At 41.6% G+C, this 17,587-nt stretch overlaps 1 protein-coding gene across 1 annotated transcript in view; it reads left to right on the top strand.

Annotated features, from left to right (window-relative positions):
- Positions 1-17,587, top strand: part of dnah12 (dynein, axonemal, heavy chain 12) — a 349,430-nt gene that overhangs the window by 128,354 nt on the left and 203,489 nt on the right. Inside the window, exons 22-26 of the mRNA XM_078543543.1 lie at positions 3,064-3,183; positions 7,744-7,900; positions 8,413-8,585; positions 11,754-11,906; positions 12,627-12,866. Coding sequence (XP_078399669.1) covers positions 3,064-3,183; positions 7,744-7,900; positions 8,413-8,585; positions 11,754-11,906; positions 12,627-12,866 — 843 coding nt within the window. The remainder of the gene's footprint in view (positions 1-3,063; positions 3,184-7,743; positions 7,901-8,412; positions 8,586-11,753; positions 11,907-12,626; positions 12,867-17,587) is intronic.

Here is a 17,587-nt window from a genome sequence, read left to right as displayed (position 1 = left end):
GCAGTGCTGTTGGGGAGGGAGTTCCAGGATTTTGACCCAGCGACAATGAAGGAACAGCAATATAATTGCAAGTCAGGATGGTGTGTGTCTTGGAGGGGAACTTGCAGGTGGTGGCGTTCTCATGTATCTGCTGCCCTTGTCCTTCTAGGTGGTAGTGGTCGTGGGTTTGAAAGTTGCTGTCTGAGGTGTCTTGCTGAGTTCTTGCAGTGCAGTGCATCTTGTAGTGCTGCTACTGTGCGTCAGTGGTGGAGAGAGCGAATGTTTGTGTGTGGGGTGCCAATCAAGTGGGCTGCTTTGTCCTGGATAATGTTGAGCTTCTTGTGTTGTTGGAGCTGCACTCATCTAGGCAAGCGGAGAGTATTCCACCACACTCCTGACTTGTGCCTTGTAGATGGTGGACAGGCTTTGGGTGGGGTCAGGAGGTGAGTTACTCGCTGCAGGATTCCTAGCCTCTTACTTGCTCTTGTAGCCACAGTATTTATATGGCTAGTCCAGTTCAGTTTCTGGTCAATGGTAACTCTCAGGATGTTGATAGTGGAGGATTCAGCAATGACAATGCCATCGTTGGAGATGGTCATTGCCTGGCACTTGTGTTGCACAAATGTTAGTTGCCACTTGGATATTGTCCAGGCCTTGCTGCATTTGGACATGGACTGCTTCTGTATTGGTGGAGTTGTGAATGATGCTGAACATTTTGCAATCATCAGCAAGCATCCCCACTTCTGAAGATGACTGGTCCTAGGATTCTACCCTGAGGAACTCCTGTAGTGATGACCTGGAACTGAGATGATTGACCTCCAAAAACCACAACCATCTTCCTTTGTGCTAGGTGTGACTCCAGCCAGCAGAGAGGTTTCACCTTGATTCCCAATGACCCGGTTTTGCTGGGGCTCCTTGATGTCATACTCAGTCAAATGCTGCCTAGATGTCAAGGGCAGTCACTCTCACCTCATCTCTGGAGTTCGGCTCTTTTGCCCATGTTTGAACCAAGGCTGTAATGAGGTCAGGAGCTGAGTGACCCTGTCGGAACCCAAACTGAGCATCAGTGAGCAGGCTATTGCTAAACAAGTGCCACTTGAATAGCACTGTTGATGACTCCTTCCATCATTTTGCTGATGATTGAAAGTAGACTGATGTAGTGGTAATTGGACGGGTTGGATTTGCCCTGTTTTTTGTGTACAGGACTAACCTGGGCAATGTTCCACAATGCTGGGTAGATGCCAGTGTTGTAGCTGTACTGGAACAGCCTGGCTAGTGGCGTGACAAGTTCTAGAGCACAAGCCTTTAGTACTACTGCTGGAATATTGTCAGGGCCCATAGCCTTTGCAGTATCCAGTGCCTTCAGCGAGTTCTTAATATTACGTGGAGTAAATCGAATTGGCTGAAGACTGGCATCTCAGATGCTGGGGACCTCCAGAGGAAGCCAAGATAGATCATCCACTCGGCAGTTCTGGCTGAATATTGTTGCAAATGCTTCAGCCTTATCTTTTGCGCTGATGTGCTGGGCACCCCCATCGAGGATGGGGATATTTGCGGAGTTGTTGAATTGTCCACCGCCATTCACAACTGGTGGCAGGGCTGCAGAGCTTAGATCTGATCTGTTGGTTGTGGGATCACTTAGCTCTGTCTGTCACATGCTTACACTGTTTGGCATGAAAGTAGTCCTGTGTTGTAGCTTCACCTGAGTGACACCTCATTTTTAGGTATGCCTGGTGCTGGCCCTGACATGCCCTCTTGCACTCTTCATTGAATAAGCGTTGATCCCCCTGTTTGATGGTAATGGTAAAGTGGGAGATATGCCGGGCCACAAGTTTACAGATTGTGGTTGTATACAATTCTGTTGCTGCTGATGGCCCACAGTGCCTCATGGATGCCCAGTCTTGGGTTACTAGATCTGTTTGAAATATATCCCATTTAGCATGGTGGTAGTCCCACAGAACGCGATGGAGGGTATCCTTAATGTGAAAATGGGTTTTCGTCTCCGCAGGGACTATGAGGTGGTCACTCATACCATTACTGTCATGGACAGATGTACGTGCAAAAGGCAGATTAGTGAGGAAGAGGTTAAGTATGTTTTTCCTCTGATTGTTTCCCTCACCATGTGCCGCAGACCCAGTCTAGCAGCTATGTCCTTTAGGACTCAGCCAGCTTGGTCATTAGTGATGTTACTGAGTCACTCTCTCTTGGTGATGGACATTGAAGTCCCCCACCCAGAGTACATTCTGTACCCTTGCCACCCTCAGTGCTTCCTCCAAATGGTATTCAACATGGAGGAGCACTGTTTCATCAGCTGAGGGGCTGGGGGGTGGTGGCGCAGGGTTGTGGTACCTGTAATCAGGAGGACGTTACGTTGCCCTTATACCATGAGACTTCATGGGGTCGGGTGTCAATGTTGAGGGCTCCCAGGGCTACTGTATACCACTGTGTCAACACCTCTGCTGGGTGTGTCCTGCTGGTGGTGGTGGTGTCTGGGACATTATCTGTAAGGTATGATTCCGCGAGTGAGACTATGTCAGGCTGTTGCTTGACAGCTCTCTCAATTTTGGCACAAGCCCCCAGATGTTAGTAAGAAGGACTTTGGGGGGTCAACAGGGCTGAGTTTGCTGTTGTTGTTTCCAGTGCCTAGATTGATGCCGGATGGTCCATCCAATTTCATTCCTAATAGACTTCCTAGCGATTGTGATACAGCTGACTGGCCTGCTAGGCCATTTCAGTTAAGAGTCAACCACATTGCTGTGGGCCTGGAGTCACATGTAGGCCTCCCTTAAAGAACATTAGTGAACCAGGTGGGTTTTTACAACAATCAATAATTCTTCATTGGTCATTTAATTCCAGATTTGTTTTAAAATCCGCATTCGAACTCGGGTCCCCAAAGCCCAGAACTTTACCTGGGTCTCTGGTTTACTAGTCCAGTGACAATACCACTACGCCACCACCTCCCCCAGTATTCCTAATCAGATATAAACAACATGTTTAAGTTTATAAAAGAGAATTCTTCTGTATTAAGTAAATGTGGGTAGTATGTCATGTTTTTAAATGATAAATTTTCTTGTGCTCCTGTAGGATTACCCAGAGAACAAGAGGTCAGATTGGGTGGTAAGTTGGCCTGGCCAGGTTGTAATTTGCGTATCTCAGATGTTCTGGACCGCAGAGGTGGAGTCTGCAATCCGAAGTGGATCACAGGTAAAAACTTTCATCATTGCAGGTCCTTTAAAAAAGATTCTAAGTCGTTTTATAACATTCTCTATGGCAAGCTGTTCAAGGTGATGGTGGACTGATGCTTTAAGTAGGTGTCATGACAGCTGCCAAGAAAATGGTCACATGATTTTCTGGAAGTAATCACTCACCAATAAACATTGATGGAGTGGTCATACCTTAACCTCTCCTTCCCTTTCAGCATTCCAAAGGGACCATTTACTCAGTGACTCTCTGGCCCACTCTTCCAGGACCCTGCCATCAGGCTCAAATGGTGATCAGAAGCCTGCACTGCATGGGGAACAGTCACTCACCTGTGATTTTCACTGAATTGGTCAATTAATGCCCAGAAGATGGACATACCGTACAATTAAGGATGGCGGACTTCTTCCAGTTCCTGATGAAAAGTCATCAACCTGAAATGTTAACTTTTTCGGGGGCCGGATGCAGCCCATTGTACTTTTTCATCTGGCCTGCGGTGAAATTTCTAAAAATATATCAGAAAAAAAAATTCCTAGTTGTAGTACAAAGAAAACACAGAGTCTTCATTAATTAATAACTCACTTGCCAACCATTTCATGCAAATGCTGCCTCTTTGAGCAAAGCATATTCATAAACAAATTTCATAATAGCAGTCAGCTGCTGGCTAGGCCAAAAAATATTTGCTGCTTCTATATCTCTTTTAAAAATGCTGCACAACGGAATCATAATGTGTTGCTAATTACTTTGAAACACGTCCGGAACCAAACAAAATACCGAACCGTGCAAAGTGCGCTTCATTGCTAAGCTACTTGTAAGCAAAACATAATTTACATGGCTGAGAAGCCAATGCTTTTGCTATAACTTTTCCTAATTCCAATCTCGCTCAGACAATCTCCTTATGAAAGCACCCAGTAGAGGATTAAAAAGCGGATAGACTGATCATAAATCAGCTGGGAGTGTCAGCGCACTGATGGATGGTCGGGTAAATCTTTGAATATTCTCAGAGAATTGTTGGAATCTTAACAGAAACACGGTATTAAAATCTCCACTTGCATCAGGATGTGCTTCAGTTTGTTACAGCTCCCTGTGCTATCCAAGTGTTATTGAAAATGCCTACATCAAGCTTCTGAATATCTCTGCGCACTAACGGTTAACTCCGAGAGTAATACATCTGTGAGAAGCAAATTTCTTTCAGGAGTTCAAGGAAGTAACTATTGCAGTTAAGTCAGTTAATCTTAAAGCAAACCTGCTCACAACAGAAACAAAGACTCTTATAAGATGACCTCCATGGATGGTTAGAAGTTTCATTGCAGCGATTGTTTCGGATGGTTGAATATTAGTTTCTCTGATATTAGTTCCCTAATTTGTCTGCATGTTTCTTACTGATGTGACTTTCTGAAGCCTAGACAGAGCCTGAGGCAAAAAAATTAAGGGCCACAGTTACTTTGTCACTGGCAATGCATGATCAACTCAGAGAGTTGGCTTTAGGAGTTAGAAGAGGCTCCCAGAGGTCTGTGGCAGCATCTCTGAAAAAGCATACATCATTTGATACATAGGCCTGAATCTTCCGAGCAGTGGCAATGATGAGTGGATTGCCACAGTGCTTGAAGATTCCCCCAACTCAATGCTGCTGCGCATTTCTTCCAGGATCTCCTGATCCTGGTTGTCACAGAAATGCGCAGTGTCATTCAGGGAACCCCTTTTAGAGTGGAGCAGAGTCAGGTATGATAGGACACACCCCCTTTTTATGGCACTAGCTGCTGTATGACAAGTTTAAAGGTCTAGTCTTTGAATGTTAGTGAATGGATGAGTGGGTATGTGGGTGAGGTGGATAGTCAGGCTAGGGGTGGTTGTGCCGGAGGTTAGTCAGGTTGGATTGGGTCAGGTCGGGGGTAGTCAGGTGATCGGCGGGTGGTGGGGGGTTTGGTTAGGTTGGTGGGTAGTCGGGTGGTCGGGACCTAGTCGGCGTGGGGGGTGGGGGATCAGGTGGGGTGATTGGGAGGCTGGCCAATTGTGGAGTTGGACAGGTGTTGGACTAGGTTTTAATCTGTCTACCATTTCTAGGGTAACTATCCAGGTAAACACCTTGGAACTGTCTGAAGTCTATGACTCTAGATCAGAGTTGGAGACATTTGTAAAGGGTCAAGGGGAGCAGGGGAAGTTTAAACTTCCTGGGCAATTCCCATGCAGATCCACGCTTCATTACTTCCGCGATGCCCTAATGTGCATCTTCAGTCATACGTCCAGTCTCCACCTAAATGTATGTCACACTGGATCTGCTTGAAGCCTCATTCACTCGCATGGCCTTATTGCCTTCCCTGGAGAGGGATTTAAATAAAGCATGAGAGTTTTAAATTTGGAGTGTTGAGAAACCCGAAACCAAAGAGAATGGAGATTAATGGGCCAAGGGAAATGATTAGCATGATCAGTAGTGTCTTGGATTATCTGAAATTTGCACCAATGATAAACTGAACAAATTACTGTGCTGTAATCTGAACTGGGAGAAAACCTGATCATAACTATCTTTTTTATATAAATAGTAATGTAAAGAACCTTTTCTGCTCTATTTTGGGTAATTTCTAGGAATTAAGTTATTTGCAGAGAACAGTGGCATGCTAACATTACATGCTTGCTGCAAACAGGATTTTGCTCTGGGAACTCAAAATAATTTTGTATGGCCCTGTTACAATCAGGTGAGGAGAGGTAAGATGGCTCCCCTCTTTTCCCACCCTTCATTTGACCACAAAAGTTTTTTTTAAAAAAGGGTATGCTTGTCAATTTGTTGAGTGTTTAAGTGCTGTGACTGTAAAACACACACACACACACACACACACACATACACATGAGTTACAGAGTGGGAGGATAGATCAAACAGGCTTTTTAGAGCCTGATAAAAGTTAAAGATATGCGGGTCTTATAGATCGATGACTTGAATGTTCCAGGCTGGCTCAGTAGCCCCTAAGGATTTGGTGTTGAGGTGGCTTAAAGATGTTGGCGGTTGATGTATCTTGTCTTCCTGAGACAGCAGCTGCTGGATTGATTCTCTTTTAAAATCCCTGCCAGCAGCACATGGATAGTCAAACGGTAAGACAGGGTTAGAGCTTGCAAGATGGGTGAAGAGAGAGAGGACATCCATTCGGGACTTTCTGTCCCCTGTCTCTTCTGCTCTGTTGGTTTCCCATTCTGACTTGTCTCCTTTTGTACTTAGGGTAATAAGATTTGTTATCTGTAATTAGTTTCGATCATGTGACCACATGATCACTACCTCTATTGTCCACCCAGATGATTTGAGGTTAGAAGCCATTGTTGCACAATGGAGATGAATGATGGCTGTTCACACCTGTTTAGGATAAACTGCAGCTTCCTTCCTTAAGTGGTGAGCTCAGAAACATGGGCTGGAATCGTGTGCTTTTGCTGTGGCGATCTTGAAGGTGGGTTGGGGACTTACTTAGGCTGGATTGTGGCGTACTGGAAACCCGCCGCCTTTCCCCCTCCACCAGAATTAAGTTCTAGAGCCTCTTAAGTGGCCAATTAATGATCACTTATAGGCCTTATCCCGCTGTTGCTGTTATTAACACAGCTGCAGGCAGGCATGTCACCATGCGGTGTGCCCAACAAGTAAAACTGTGCGGCCAGCTTGTCACCTCCATGGGGTGAGGGTTGGGATGGGGGGTTCTCCTCGATCAAAGGCCTGATTGAGAGATTAGATATTGGGTAGCGGGGGTCCAGGGGCCTGCTGAGAGCCACCCCGGTGCCCTTGCTGCCGACCCCACTGAACCTCTTCCACCCACCGCCCTACATCAGTTACCTGTGGCCTGGGTCACTCCATGATCTTGGTGCCTGTCCTTCTGGCAGCAGCCATTGCCTCTCCAGTGGCACTGCTGAGCACAATTAGCTGGCAGCTCTCGGTAGGTGAGACTTCTGCCCCTGGGGTCTTGATTCCAGGGGAAGGCCCACTGCTGGCCTTGCTACTGCCTGATTTGTGTGTTGTTTGGCAGGTCTTCCTGAAAAGAGGCAGCAAGGGTGCCTCGCCAGTTCTCCAGCCAGCTGGTGAGACTGGATTTCGAATTTTGGTAAGGGCACAGGCAATTGGTGGTGCAAATTCCACAAATGGTTTCATCTCCAGCATATCCATTCAAGGAAGGTCATTTAATTAAGAACTTTCTAGAGACTTGAAATAATTCTTGAGCCTGTGCAGAAATTGAGTCACATGACTCTTAGTAGCCATCTTAGCAGCTGCTGTTTTTTTAACAGTAATTTTCAGCCAATAAATACATAAAAGCTATTTTCGAAGTATGGCTTTGCAGCAGCCCTAACTCAATTAGAATGCAAGCATCATTCAAGTGATCTCACTGTGCTTTAACAATTTAGAAAAAAAAATTCTTAGGATATTACACAACAATAGTAGCTTAGTGGTGTGGCACTTGACCAATGCTAGGTAATAGGATGTCTATTCAGTATGTTACCAGGAAATGCTCCATGGTTCTAGGTGCTTGGGCAAAGTTCACCAAACAAATTACAGGACGAGCTTCAAAATGTTAACCACCACTTCTATTTGTTTCTTAGGGTCTGAAAAAATATTGTACTAAACTTCACAAACAGTTGAATGATATTGTGGAGCTGGTAAGAGGGAAACTTTCCAAACAGACTCGTATAACACTTGGTGCCTTGGTAACCATTGATGTGCATGCCAGAGATGTTGTTGAAGACATGATTAAACAAGGTATTCAACAAATTTGTAAACAAACATGAATACCACTTAGAGAACGTAAATTTCATTGCATCACTCTTGCCTCTGAGTCGGAATGTTGTAGGTTCAAGTTCCCCTCCAGATACTTGAGCACAAAAATCTAGGCTGACCTTCCAGTGCAGCACAGAAGGAGTACTGCAATGTCAAAGGTGCCATCTTTTGGATGGGACATAAACCAAGGTCCTGTCTGCTCTCCAAGGTGGACTTAAAAGATACCATGGTACTATTTTGAAGCACAGGGGAGGTATTCCTCAATGCCCTGGCCAATATTTATCCCTCAATCAACATACAAAATATTATCTAATCATTATCATATTGCTGTTTATTGGAGCTTGCCTGGAAAAGTACATAATTGGCCGTAAAGTACTCTGGGATGTCCTGAATTCATGAAAGGTGCTATAAAAATGCAAATCTCTTTCTTTCTTTTAGTTTATGCTATGCTGCAGTTTATGTATATGATTAAATTTAACAATTCTTTCAAACAGGGGTCTCAAATGAGACTGACTTTCAATGGCTTGCTCAACTTCGGTATTACTGGAAAAATGAAAATGTCTATGTTCACATCATCAACTGCAATGTAAAATATGCTTATGAATATCTTGGTAACTCACCACGACTGGTAATCACCCCATTGACGGACCGATGCTACCGTACTTTAGTAAGTTCTTAAAGGTGGACCACCAAGTTGTTTCTCTAAATTTAGTTTCTCTTCTTTACAAAGATGCGAGTCAAAATTTGCTGGGGATATTTGCCAGTCTCTTGCTGTAACTTTGGGGTGCCTCTCCGAACCTCCAGTTCTATCAGATGTGCATGTTTTCTGGGTGTTCCTAATTTGCCTTTCCACTCTGTCTGCTCTTAGCAAGACTAATGGCAGCTTGAAGATGGAACCAATCGCAAGATATTTCTACATTTGGAGTTTCTGTCCCTTTAGCTTAGTCAGTGTATCAGGAGGCCAGTATGGCAGGTGTAAAGATGCACTGGTGTCCAAAGGGGAGAATATGTACCTCACTGGTAGGATCCACGGCAGGAAAGTAGCCTGGACCACCAAATAAAAGAAAATATAAAGATCATGGTTAGGGAAGGGACTGGGGTATCCATTTCCTCAGTTTGCGAATAGCAGAATTTCTGCCAGCCATGGGCAGGGAAGTAGTGGGGATAGATGTGTTCAAAATATGATTGTTCTCACCTGTTCCTTGTTGATGAGGTATCATCCCCCTGACCTCTCAAACTTTGGTGGGAGTCAATGCTGAAGGGCCACGAGTGGACTTGATCATAACCCATGAATTTTCAATCCTATAACCTAATAGCAGGTGTCCAATTAATAAGAAAAATTACAAGAAATTATAGTTTATATCTGCAAGGAGCCCCTTTAATCATTTTATTATAAACCAAATAATGGATTGTTCCCCTTTTATTGCCGGGTGTCTTTTTTGTGTTTCCCTTCTTTTGTTCTTCCATGTGAACTTATTAGCATTGAATGTATTACACAGATGCCATTTACAGCAGTAGCTGATGTCTACTGTTTACAGACTCCTGCCTCTTCTACTTTCATGTCTGTCTTTTTTCTACTCTTTGTTCTCTTGCATTTTATTTTTCTCAGTGCACTTTCCTCTCAATTATTGTCCATTTCAATTTAATCTTAGAGCCTAATCAGAGGAGTCATGTGATCACTGTAAAGGGATTTTTTTTTTCTCTAATATTACTGTGGGATACTGAAGCAGGCTTGTTTAATTGAACTGAATAGTCAGACTCCAAGGTTTAAATTATCAAAGGAGTTAGATGTAAAAGCAGGCATTTTGAAATGGAAATAGACAAGCTAACATTTGCATTTGTAGATTAGTTGAGAGGTTGTTTGAATTTCAAAGGGGAATTAGAAGGTGACAAGGAAAATGGTTGCATCTCGCAGGAGTTCATAGGTAAACAAGCAGTGGGATATCATGTTTTATTGACCAAAAAGCAAAAACAAAATGGAAACATGAAAAATCTTATATTTGGAAGAGTTTGAGTTTCAAAGCAAGTTTAAAACAATGGGTTTTTAAGATCAAGGGAGAAACTATATTTAAGATTGAAAGCTGTATGGGAGTGGCCATATGAGATCTTGAAAGCTGGACTGTGTGAAGACAGAGTTGTGAAAATACAGCTTCTAGCCACCCCAGAGAAGTGCTTGCTTGTTCTAGAAAGCAAAATTTTGTTAAAAGCCTTGGTATTTCATTTTTGAGTGAGGGGAAGAGAGAAGCTTTGAAATACCTTCTTTATAGCAACAGTGAGTGGCTTGTGCTAATATTACTGGATGTTTTATAGATTAAGAACCTATTTGAACTGTTGCGTGGGAGAAAGGTGTTTATCTGGGAGTCTGGCTAAGTAGAAATCTTTTGGGAAATGTTGTAAGACTAAATTTAACTGTGTAACTGTAATCTTGTGTGTTTAAGTTTTCTTTTTTTTAACTCCCAAAAGTAGCAGTGAACTTTTTACTTCTGACTTCAGCATATATACCTTTTCATAATAAAAATACAAATTGCAAATCATTGTGATAGCTTGGTCAAGTTTCCCTTTGGGATTTGGTCAGCCCAGCAGTTACCACCTACCATATCATAACATCACAGACTCACTTATCTCAAACACCCCGATTTCTTATGAATTGATTAACCAATAGATTCCGCAATAATCTGTCCTGCAACACAGAACATGATAACAGTCTTTAATATTGCTGAAAAAAGAGATAAGTCAAAGCTTTTCATCTTGCACTCATCAGGACACTTTGCAAGAATACCAATATAAGGGGAAAAGAACAATTCATACTGTATGAGAAGAGACTGCTGATTAGTTGGTAAGTGGATTCTGATTGGCTGGAGTGTTGCCAACATTAGATGTGATTCCATGACTGGACAACATTTGTTAAATAATCCTCAGTGTGCTAAGAATTACACTGACAACCAATTTAAGATTATCAGTCAGGCCCTCAGTGTACTGGAAGCTACATATATTAATACACACTTGCAGACAGAAAGAACATGTACACAATTTGCACCTGTTTCAACTAAACAAAATAAATGACAGCAATTTGTTGACTCATTCCTTAGGGTAATGCCTTGACCAATCCGGGTCAAGCTGTCTGGTTTAAATTTCAAACAATGCTTGGCAGTTAACGGTCAGTCACAATCATTTGGTGCATTTTCCATGGCAACCCCTCTACCAATCAGAGTCCACTTGCCAACCAAACAGCACTCTCGTCTCATACGGTGTAAATTGTTGTTTTCTCTTTATATTGGTATTCTTACGAAGTGTCCTGATGAGTGCAAAATGAAAAGCTTTGACATGTCTCTTTTCAGCAATACTCAAGTTCTGTACCACCAAATAACAGCCTTTAAAACAACTCATGATTTAAAAACTATTTAATAATAAATTTATTTGAATGTGCTTTATATTCATGCCTGTTCATTCAGTATTAACAAGCAAAGGAAAATATTCATCAGCACATTCTGCAAACAAAATAGATGTTGCTATAGTGATGGAATATGAAAAATGAGCCACTTGTTACAATTAACCCAGCAGAGGCTCATGTGCTACTTGACCAGTTGATGATTTTCTGTAATCCATTGTTTCACATATATTTTCCCTAGATTGTTACTTGCAAATTCTTAATTTAAACATTGATTTAATCTGAAGATAGTGGATGGATGTGTCTGTACTGATTGTCCACTAAGTGACACAAAACTGAGGTCAAAAGATATTTGGAGCAAGAAACTTAATTTTCATGGGTTTGTGATGTAGATTATTCAGGGATGTCGTGGAGAAGTCTTTGACAAGATCACTTTCTTCTTAACAGATTGGAGCCTTTTTTCTGAACTTGGGTGGAGCTCCTGAAGGCCCTGCAGGGACAGGAAAGACAGAGTCAGTTAAAGACTTGGCGAAAGCAGTTGCTGTACAATGTGTTGTCTTCAACTGCTCTGATGGACTGGACTACATTGCTATGGGAAAAGTAATTGATAATTTAGAAATCAATTCATGATGTGGCTGAAGCTTATTAAAGTTCAAATTTTAGATTATGCAGCTGTAGCTGGGGGAGGGGGGCACAAACTGTTGCCAAGCTCCACTTGTTTGTGAAAGAAATACTTTATTTAGCACCTTATAAATATTCCACAGCACTTCAAACACTTAAAGTAATTGTATATAATACCTGTTGCTATGTAGCTAAACATTGCTATTTATGAAATCTTCTTGTGCACATAGTTACAATGAGGTGAATTACCAATTAATCTATTTTTGATTTTAGTGAAGAAAATATTGGCCAGTACATCAAGCTCATTGCTCTTCTTTGAAGAGTTATTAGGTTGCAAATGTTCTCCTAAACCTCACAAAGATTGTTTTAATATTTTCAAAGGATGACATGTCTACTGGTAGAGTACTCCATTAGTACTGAATTGGAATATCAGAGTTGATGATGCTCATGGCCTTAAACTGTGGTTTTAACCCATACTTTTCTGACCCAAGAGTAAGACTGCAAGAATATAAGCAAAATTACACAAAGCTCTCCTGTGTTTTACAAGCTAGTTTTTCCCCTTTATTGTGGAGCGGCTATTGCTTCCTTTTCATTTAACATTCCAAGTACTTAATGCACTTCAATTAAATAGCTGTTCTGCAAAATATGTAGATTGTATAAAATATAATAGCTGTGAGAAGCTTATTTTATCCTCTTCAGTTTTTTAAAGGATTGGCCTCCTCAGGTGCCTGGGCATGCTTCGATGAATTTAATCGTATTGAGCTGGAAGTGTTATCTGTCGTGGCTCAGCAGATCCTTTGCATCCAAAGAGCAATCCAAAACAATCTTGAGGTCTTTATGTTTGAGGGAACTGAGCTACGACTAAATCCAAATTGTTTTGTTGCTATTACAATGAATCCAGGATATGCAGGACGCTCTGAATTGCCTGACAATCTGAAGGTACACATTATTTTATTTGTTTGCAGTACTTACAGGTTAGTTCCTGGTTTATTATTTCTGGCTGCCATTTGCTTGAATGCTATTGTTGACTGATCTGACTATAGCACAGATTAACTAGAGGATGAGTCATGAGCCAAATGTGCAAGGGGTAACCCAAACTACCAGCCTCTGGTAGTTTGAACTTGCCAGTAGCTTTCCCTGCTCTCCCTACAGTAGTTGGATGCCTCCATTATCTTGACCCTTCTGGTGTGTACATCACCAGAGTACGTGTACATCACTCTAGACAGCTGTCCTTTGGATATCCAAAACAAAAACACCTGGAAAAACTCAGCAGGTCTGGCAGCATCTGCGGAGAGGAGCACAGTTAACGTTTTGAGTCCGAATGACCGTTCAACAGAACTAAGTAAAAATAGAAGAGAGGTGAAATATAAGCTGGTTTAAGGGGGGGTGGGACAAGTAGAGCTAGATAGAGGGTCAGTGATAGGTGGAGATAACCAAAAGATGTCACAGACAAAAGGACAAGGAGGTGTTGAAGGTGGTGATATTATCTAAGGAATGTGCTAATTAAGGGTAGAAAGCAGGACAAGAAAGGTACAGATAGCCCTAGTGGGGGGTGGGGTGAAGGAATCAAAAAAGGCTAAAAGGTAGAGATAAAACAATGGATGGAAATACATTTAAAAATAATGGAAGTAGGTGGGAAAAGAAAAATCTATATAAAGTATTGGAAAAAAAGGGGGGGGAATCGGAAAGGGGGTGGGGATGGAGGAGAGAGTTCATGATCTAAAATTGTTGAACTCAATATTCAGTCCGGAAGGCTGTAAAGTGCCTAGTCGGAAGATGAGGACCTTTGGATATGATGGACCTGTTCTGTATGTCCTAATCATTCTGCCTGTCGTTACAATCTGGTTAGGGACTATTAACAGAAGAGAAATACGAATACCTCTTTAACCAATAGAACTACATAAGAGTTCACTTTTCTAAAATAAAACACAGTTTTATTATATAAAAGAATTAATTAAAACAAGCACTATTAACTTAACAATATTGTTTATATCCACGTATGTTAGGCACTCAGGTTTACTTCTTACTTCCAAGAATTCTCTTAGATATGTCAATGTTAAAAGTTATTTACTTCTGTAGGGACCACCCATTAGTATGCCACAGCTCTCTGGAGAATTTTCCTCTATTCCAGCTATTCTCAGAGGTAAAACTTTCATTTACCCTCTTGACTTGGAAGCCTGAGCCCCTTGTTCTGGTTACTTTTCCAAGCTAACCTGCTGGTTACTTCCTTTTGCCAAGAGACCTACTATAGATTCTACCACTAGCTTCAAATTAGGCAATCTTCCAGTTTCTGTTCCTCACAGGATTCAGACTGAGATTAAGCTTCACCCACCTTCCACGCAATCAATGAAGAAGCTACTGTTTTACTCTGCTTGCAGTGTAGATCTGCCTGTCACTTATTTTGGTTAACTTCTCTCAGTGAGCTGCAAAGCACACGAGGTCCAAGCTGCAACTAAAAACCTCTTCCAGTAAACACCTGGCTAAATTGAAAGGCCTTCCTAAGCTCCACCCATGTCTATGACAGTGTAGCCTGCTCTGGGTTGTCCTCAAACTGACCTTTAAATATCCCTCATTTAAAATTTCACCAGCTATGTAAGCCTACCTGCTTTTTTTAAATATATAGCTGTCTTCTATTCTGACTATTAAACAAACATGATAACTTTTTGAACTGCCAATTCTTTAGATGTTCCAGCAATCACTAAAGCCCAGCATTTTAATCACTTTACCTTCACAACAATAATCTCCCAGAACTAAATATTACCTTTAAAATATTAGCACGAACCATCTGGCCCGTTATCTATCATATTCTGTTCCTCATAACTGTTAAAAATGAGAATATGAGGGGTACAGGGTGCTTCATCGCCTTTTATCAATTGCTCAGATTCTGAAAATTTGTGTTCAATCCCAATTAACTGAGATAAATGGACATTAATAGTTTGACTACCATGTTAGAGAAACACTCTTACCATCGTACCCTATGAACTCACTTGTACCTTTCCATTCCATGACCCTCTCTTTTATGGTATACCAAATCACCAGGATTAAAGTTTATCTCAGACAGTTTTATGCAATGCCTCAGAGCTCTGCAAATTTTCTCCAAGACTTCCAACTTGATGAATGCCTTTCTCCCTGCATGTAAAGCATTCAAGTGTGCAGGAAATAGGAACTAATTGTATTTCCTTCTAGGACAGGTGGACTACCACACAGCATGGAAGGTAATTTGGGATTTCTCCCACAGACCAATTGATAAGGACTATTTGAAGAAAATTCTTTACATAGATTGCCTATGCCAAGGCAATTGTAAACTTACAAGTTGGTTGATTGGCCAAGATCTTATGGATCATCTCAATCACTGCATGATTTCTTTCACAGAACTCATTGCTGAAAGGACTTTCAGTCATAGCGTTCATGATCACAACGTTCATATTTTCATACATCTCTAAACTCATCATTAGCAAACTTCCCTTTCCCTTGTCAGTCACAACTTTAACCAGTTCTCCCAGTCCAGTCCCTATCCATTTTTCCACAAGTTTATCTATGATCATCCTTTTGTCCTTGCCATGTGTTATTGTAGAAATATTAAATTTGTTTGCCATATCGACAAAATAAAATGGAAATGTTTGTCTTCGTCCCACACCTTTAGTCCGTGGCTTCTACTTCATTAAAGTCCTATGTCTTCCATACAATGGGACATGCCATTGTCCTCTGATACTTTTTACATATCTTACTTTTTTCACTAATCTCCTGGACAAGGGTTGTATACTCAACCACACCTGCATTCTTTAATCTATGACAAGTGTGAGCAAATTGTCTGTGTAACTTTAAAACAATTTGCTTTTTTGCTCTAAAATTCTTACCAATTGATGCCAATAGCACTTCTTTAACATTCTGATTAGAAATGTCAAGTTTTGTTAAGGGATGCAGTAATGCCCCGATTGGAAACTGCAGATCTACTGAATTTCCAAAAACAATTGCTTCATGATGTTCCTTGTCCAGTTTCAATTGTGCTTTTTTCATGAAAGGCTTGCTCAGCAGCAAGGGTATCTAGTGAGAGACTACATCAGTACTAATAAAGTGGCTTACTCTAGCTATTTTGCATGGAATCACACTCTTCAGTGAACTCAATGGGCAGAATTTTACGACAGCGGGATTTTATGTTCCTGCTGTCGTCAATGGCATTTATAACAGCCCGCCACATTTTACGGCCCCGTCCCCACCAAAACAGGGCCATAAAGTTCTGCCCAATGTGTTGTCATCACCAAACCTAAAACAGGTAGAACTTCCATATTCCAAGACTTACTTTGATCCTTACTACTGAGTGAATCTAAATAACATTTTAACTGATCTGTTCCACACACTGTCAAAGTGCAACTAATACACTCTTTAGCAGACTAAAGCTTCTTGTGACTAGTAGAATTCCCTCAGACTGACCATCATCAGGATTAACTTACAAATTGTGTGTCATGAATTTCTTCGAAAACCCTTTGGGCAGTTCATTGTATAATGATTTTTAGTCACATCTAGAGCACCTGTTTTTAACTGTTCCCTGGGCACTCCTGGCTTTCATTCATCTCCTATTGCTACTCCAATCCTATTGTCTGCCAGGTCTGCTAAAAATACCTTCATCCTCATTCCTTCTCAGATATGGGGTGCAGGCAAATTATCAAGAAGCCATATTGAGTTCACTGTCCTTTGTGACACCACAAAATGTCCCATTTCCAGCATCAAGGCTGCTGAAAATGACTGCTTCCCTAGGATTTTATTAAAGTGGCAGACATTTGATCTAAAAGAGAATGTCTTTTTCTGAGACCCAATTAAGACCAGGAGCCTAACCACATGCGATACTTTAGCACAATCTGGAAATTTAAATGCAAGCACTGAAGAAGGAATTTCCAAATAGAATTTCTGCAAGTTTTTATACAATCTGTGAAAGTCCATTATATAGTCTATGGAATGATCATCCATCTTTCAAAATCTATCAAGTCTGACCACACCTCACAGGCATCCAATAGATCATCAGTCCTGTAAAGTTCATCCATGAAGCGTAATAGAAGATTAAACCTTCATCAGTATCTAACTGATAGGCATCCATCTCAAAATACTCTGCTTTCAATTTTACTTCTGTTCTAAAGCAACAATGCCAAGGCCAAACTTTGTTTTCTCTTCAGTAAGTTTCATGGAACATATAGAGATTAAAGAGGAGGAGGTGCTTGCTGCCTTACAGCGAATAAAGGTAGATAAATCCCCCGGGCCTGACATGATATTCCCTCGGACCTTGAGGAAGACTAGTGTAGAAATTGCAGGGGCCCTGGCAGAAATGTTTAAAATGTCCTTAGCCACGGGTGAGGTGCCGGAGGATTGGAGGGTAGCTCATGTTGTTCCGTTGTTTAAAAAAGGCTCTAAAAGTAAACCAGGTAATTACAGGCCAGTGAGCCTGACGTCAGTAGTAGGTAAATTATTGGAAGGTGTTCTGAGAGATCGGATATATAATTATTTGGACAGCCAAGGGCTGATTAAGGATAGTCAGCATGGCTTTGTGCGTGGTAGGTCGTGTTTAACGAACCTTGTAGAGTTTTTCGAGGAGGTTACCAAGAAAGTAGATGAAGGAAAGGCTGTGGATGTTGTCTACATGGACTTTAGTAAGGCCTTTGACAAGGTCC

Source organism: Cetorhinus maximus, chromosome 6 (assembly GCF_964194155.1).
Source record: "Cetorhinus maximus chromosome 6, sCetMax3.hap1.1, whole genome shotgun sequence".
NCBI lineage: Eukaryota > Metazoa > Chordata > Chondrichthyes > Lamniformes > Cetorhinidae > Cetorhinus > Cetorhinus maximus.
The sequence above is the reverse complement of the archived record's forward strand: the minus strand, read 5'-3'. Positions and strand labels throughout refer to the sequence as shown.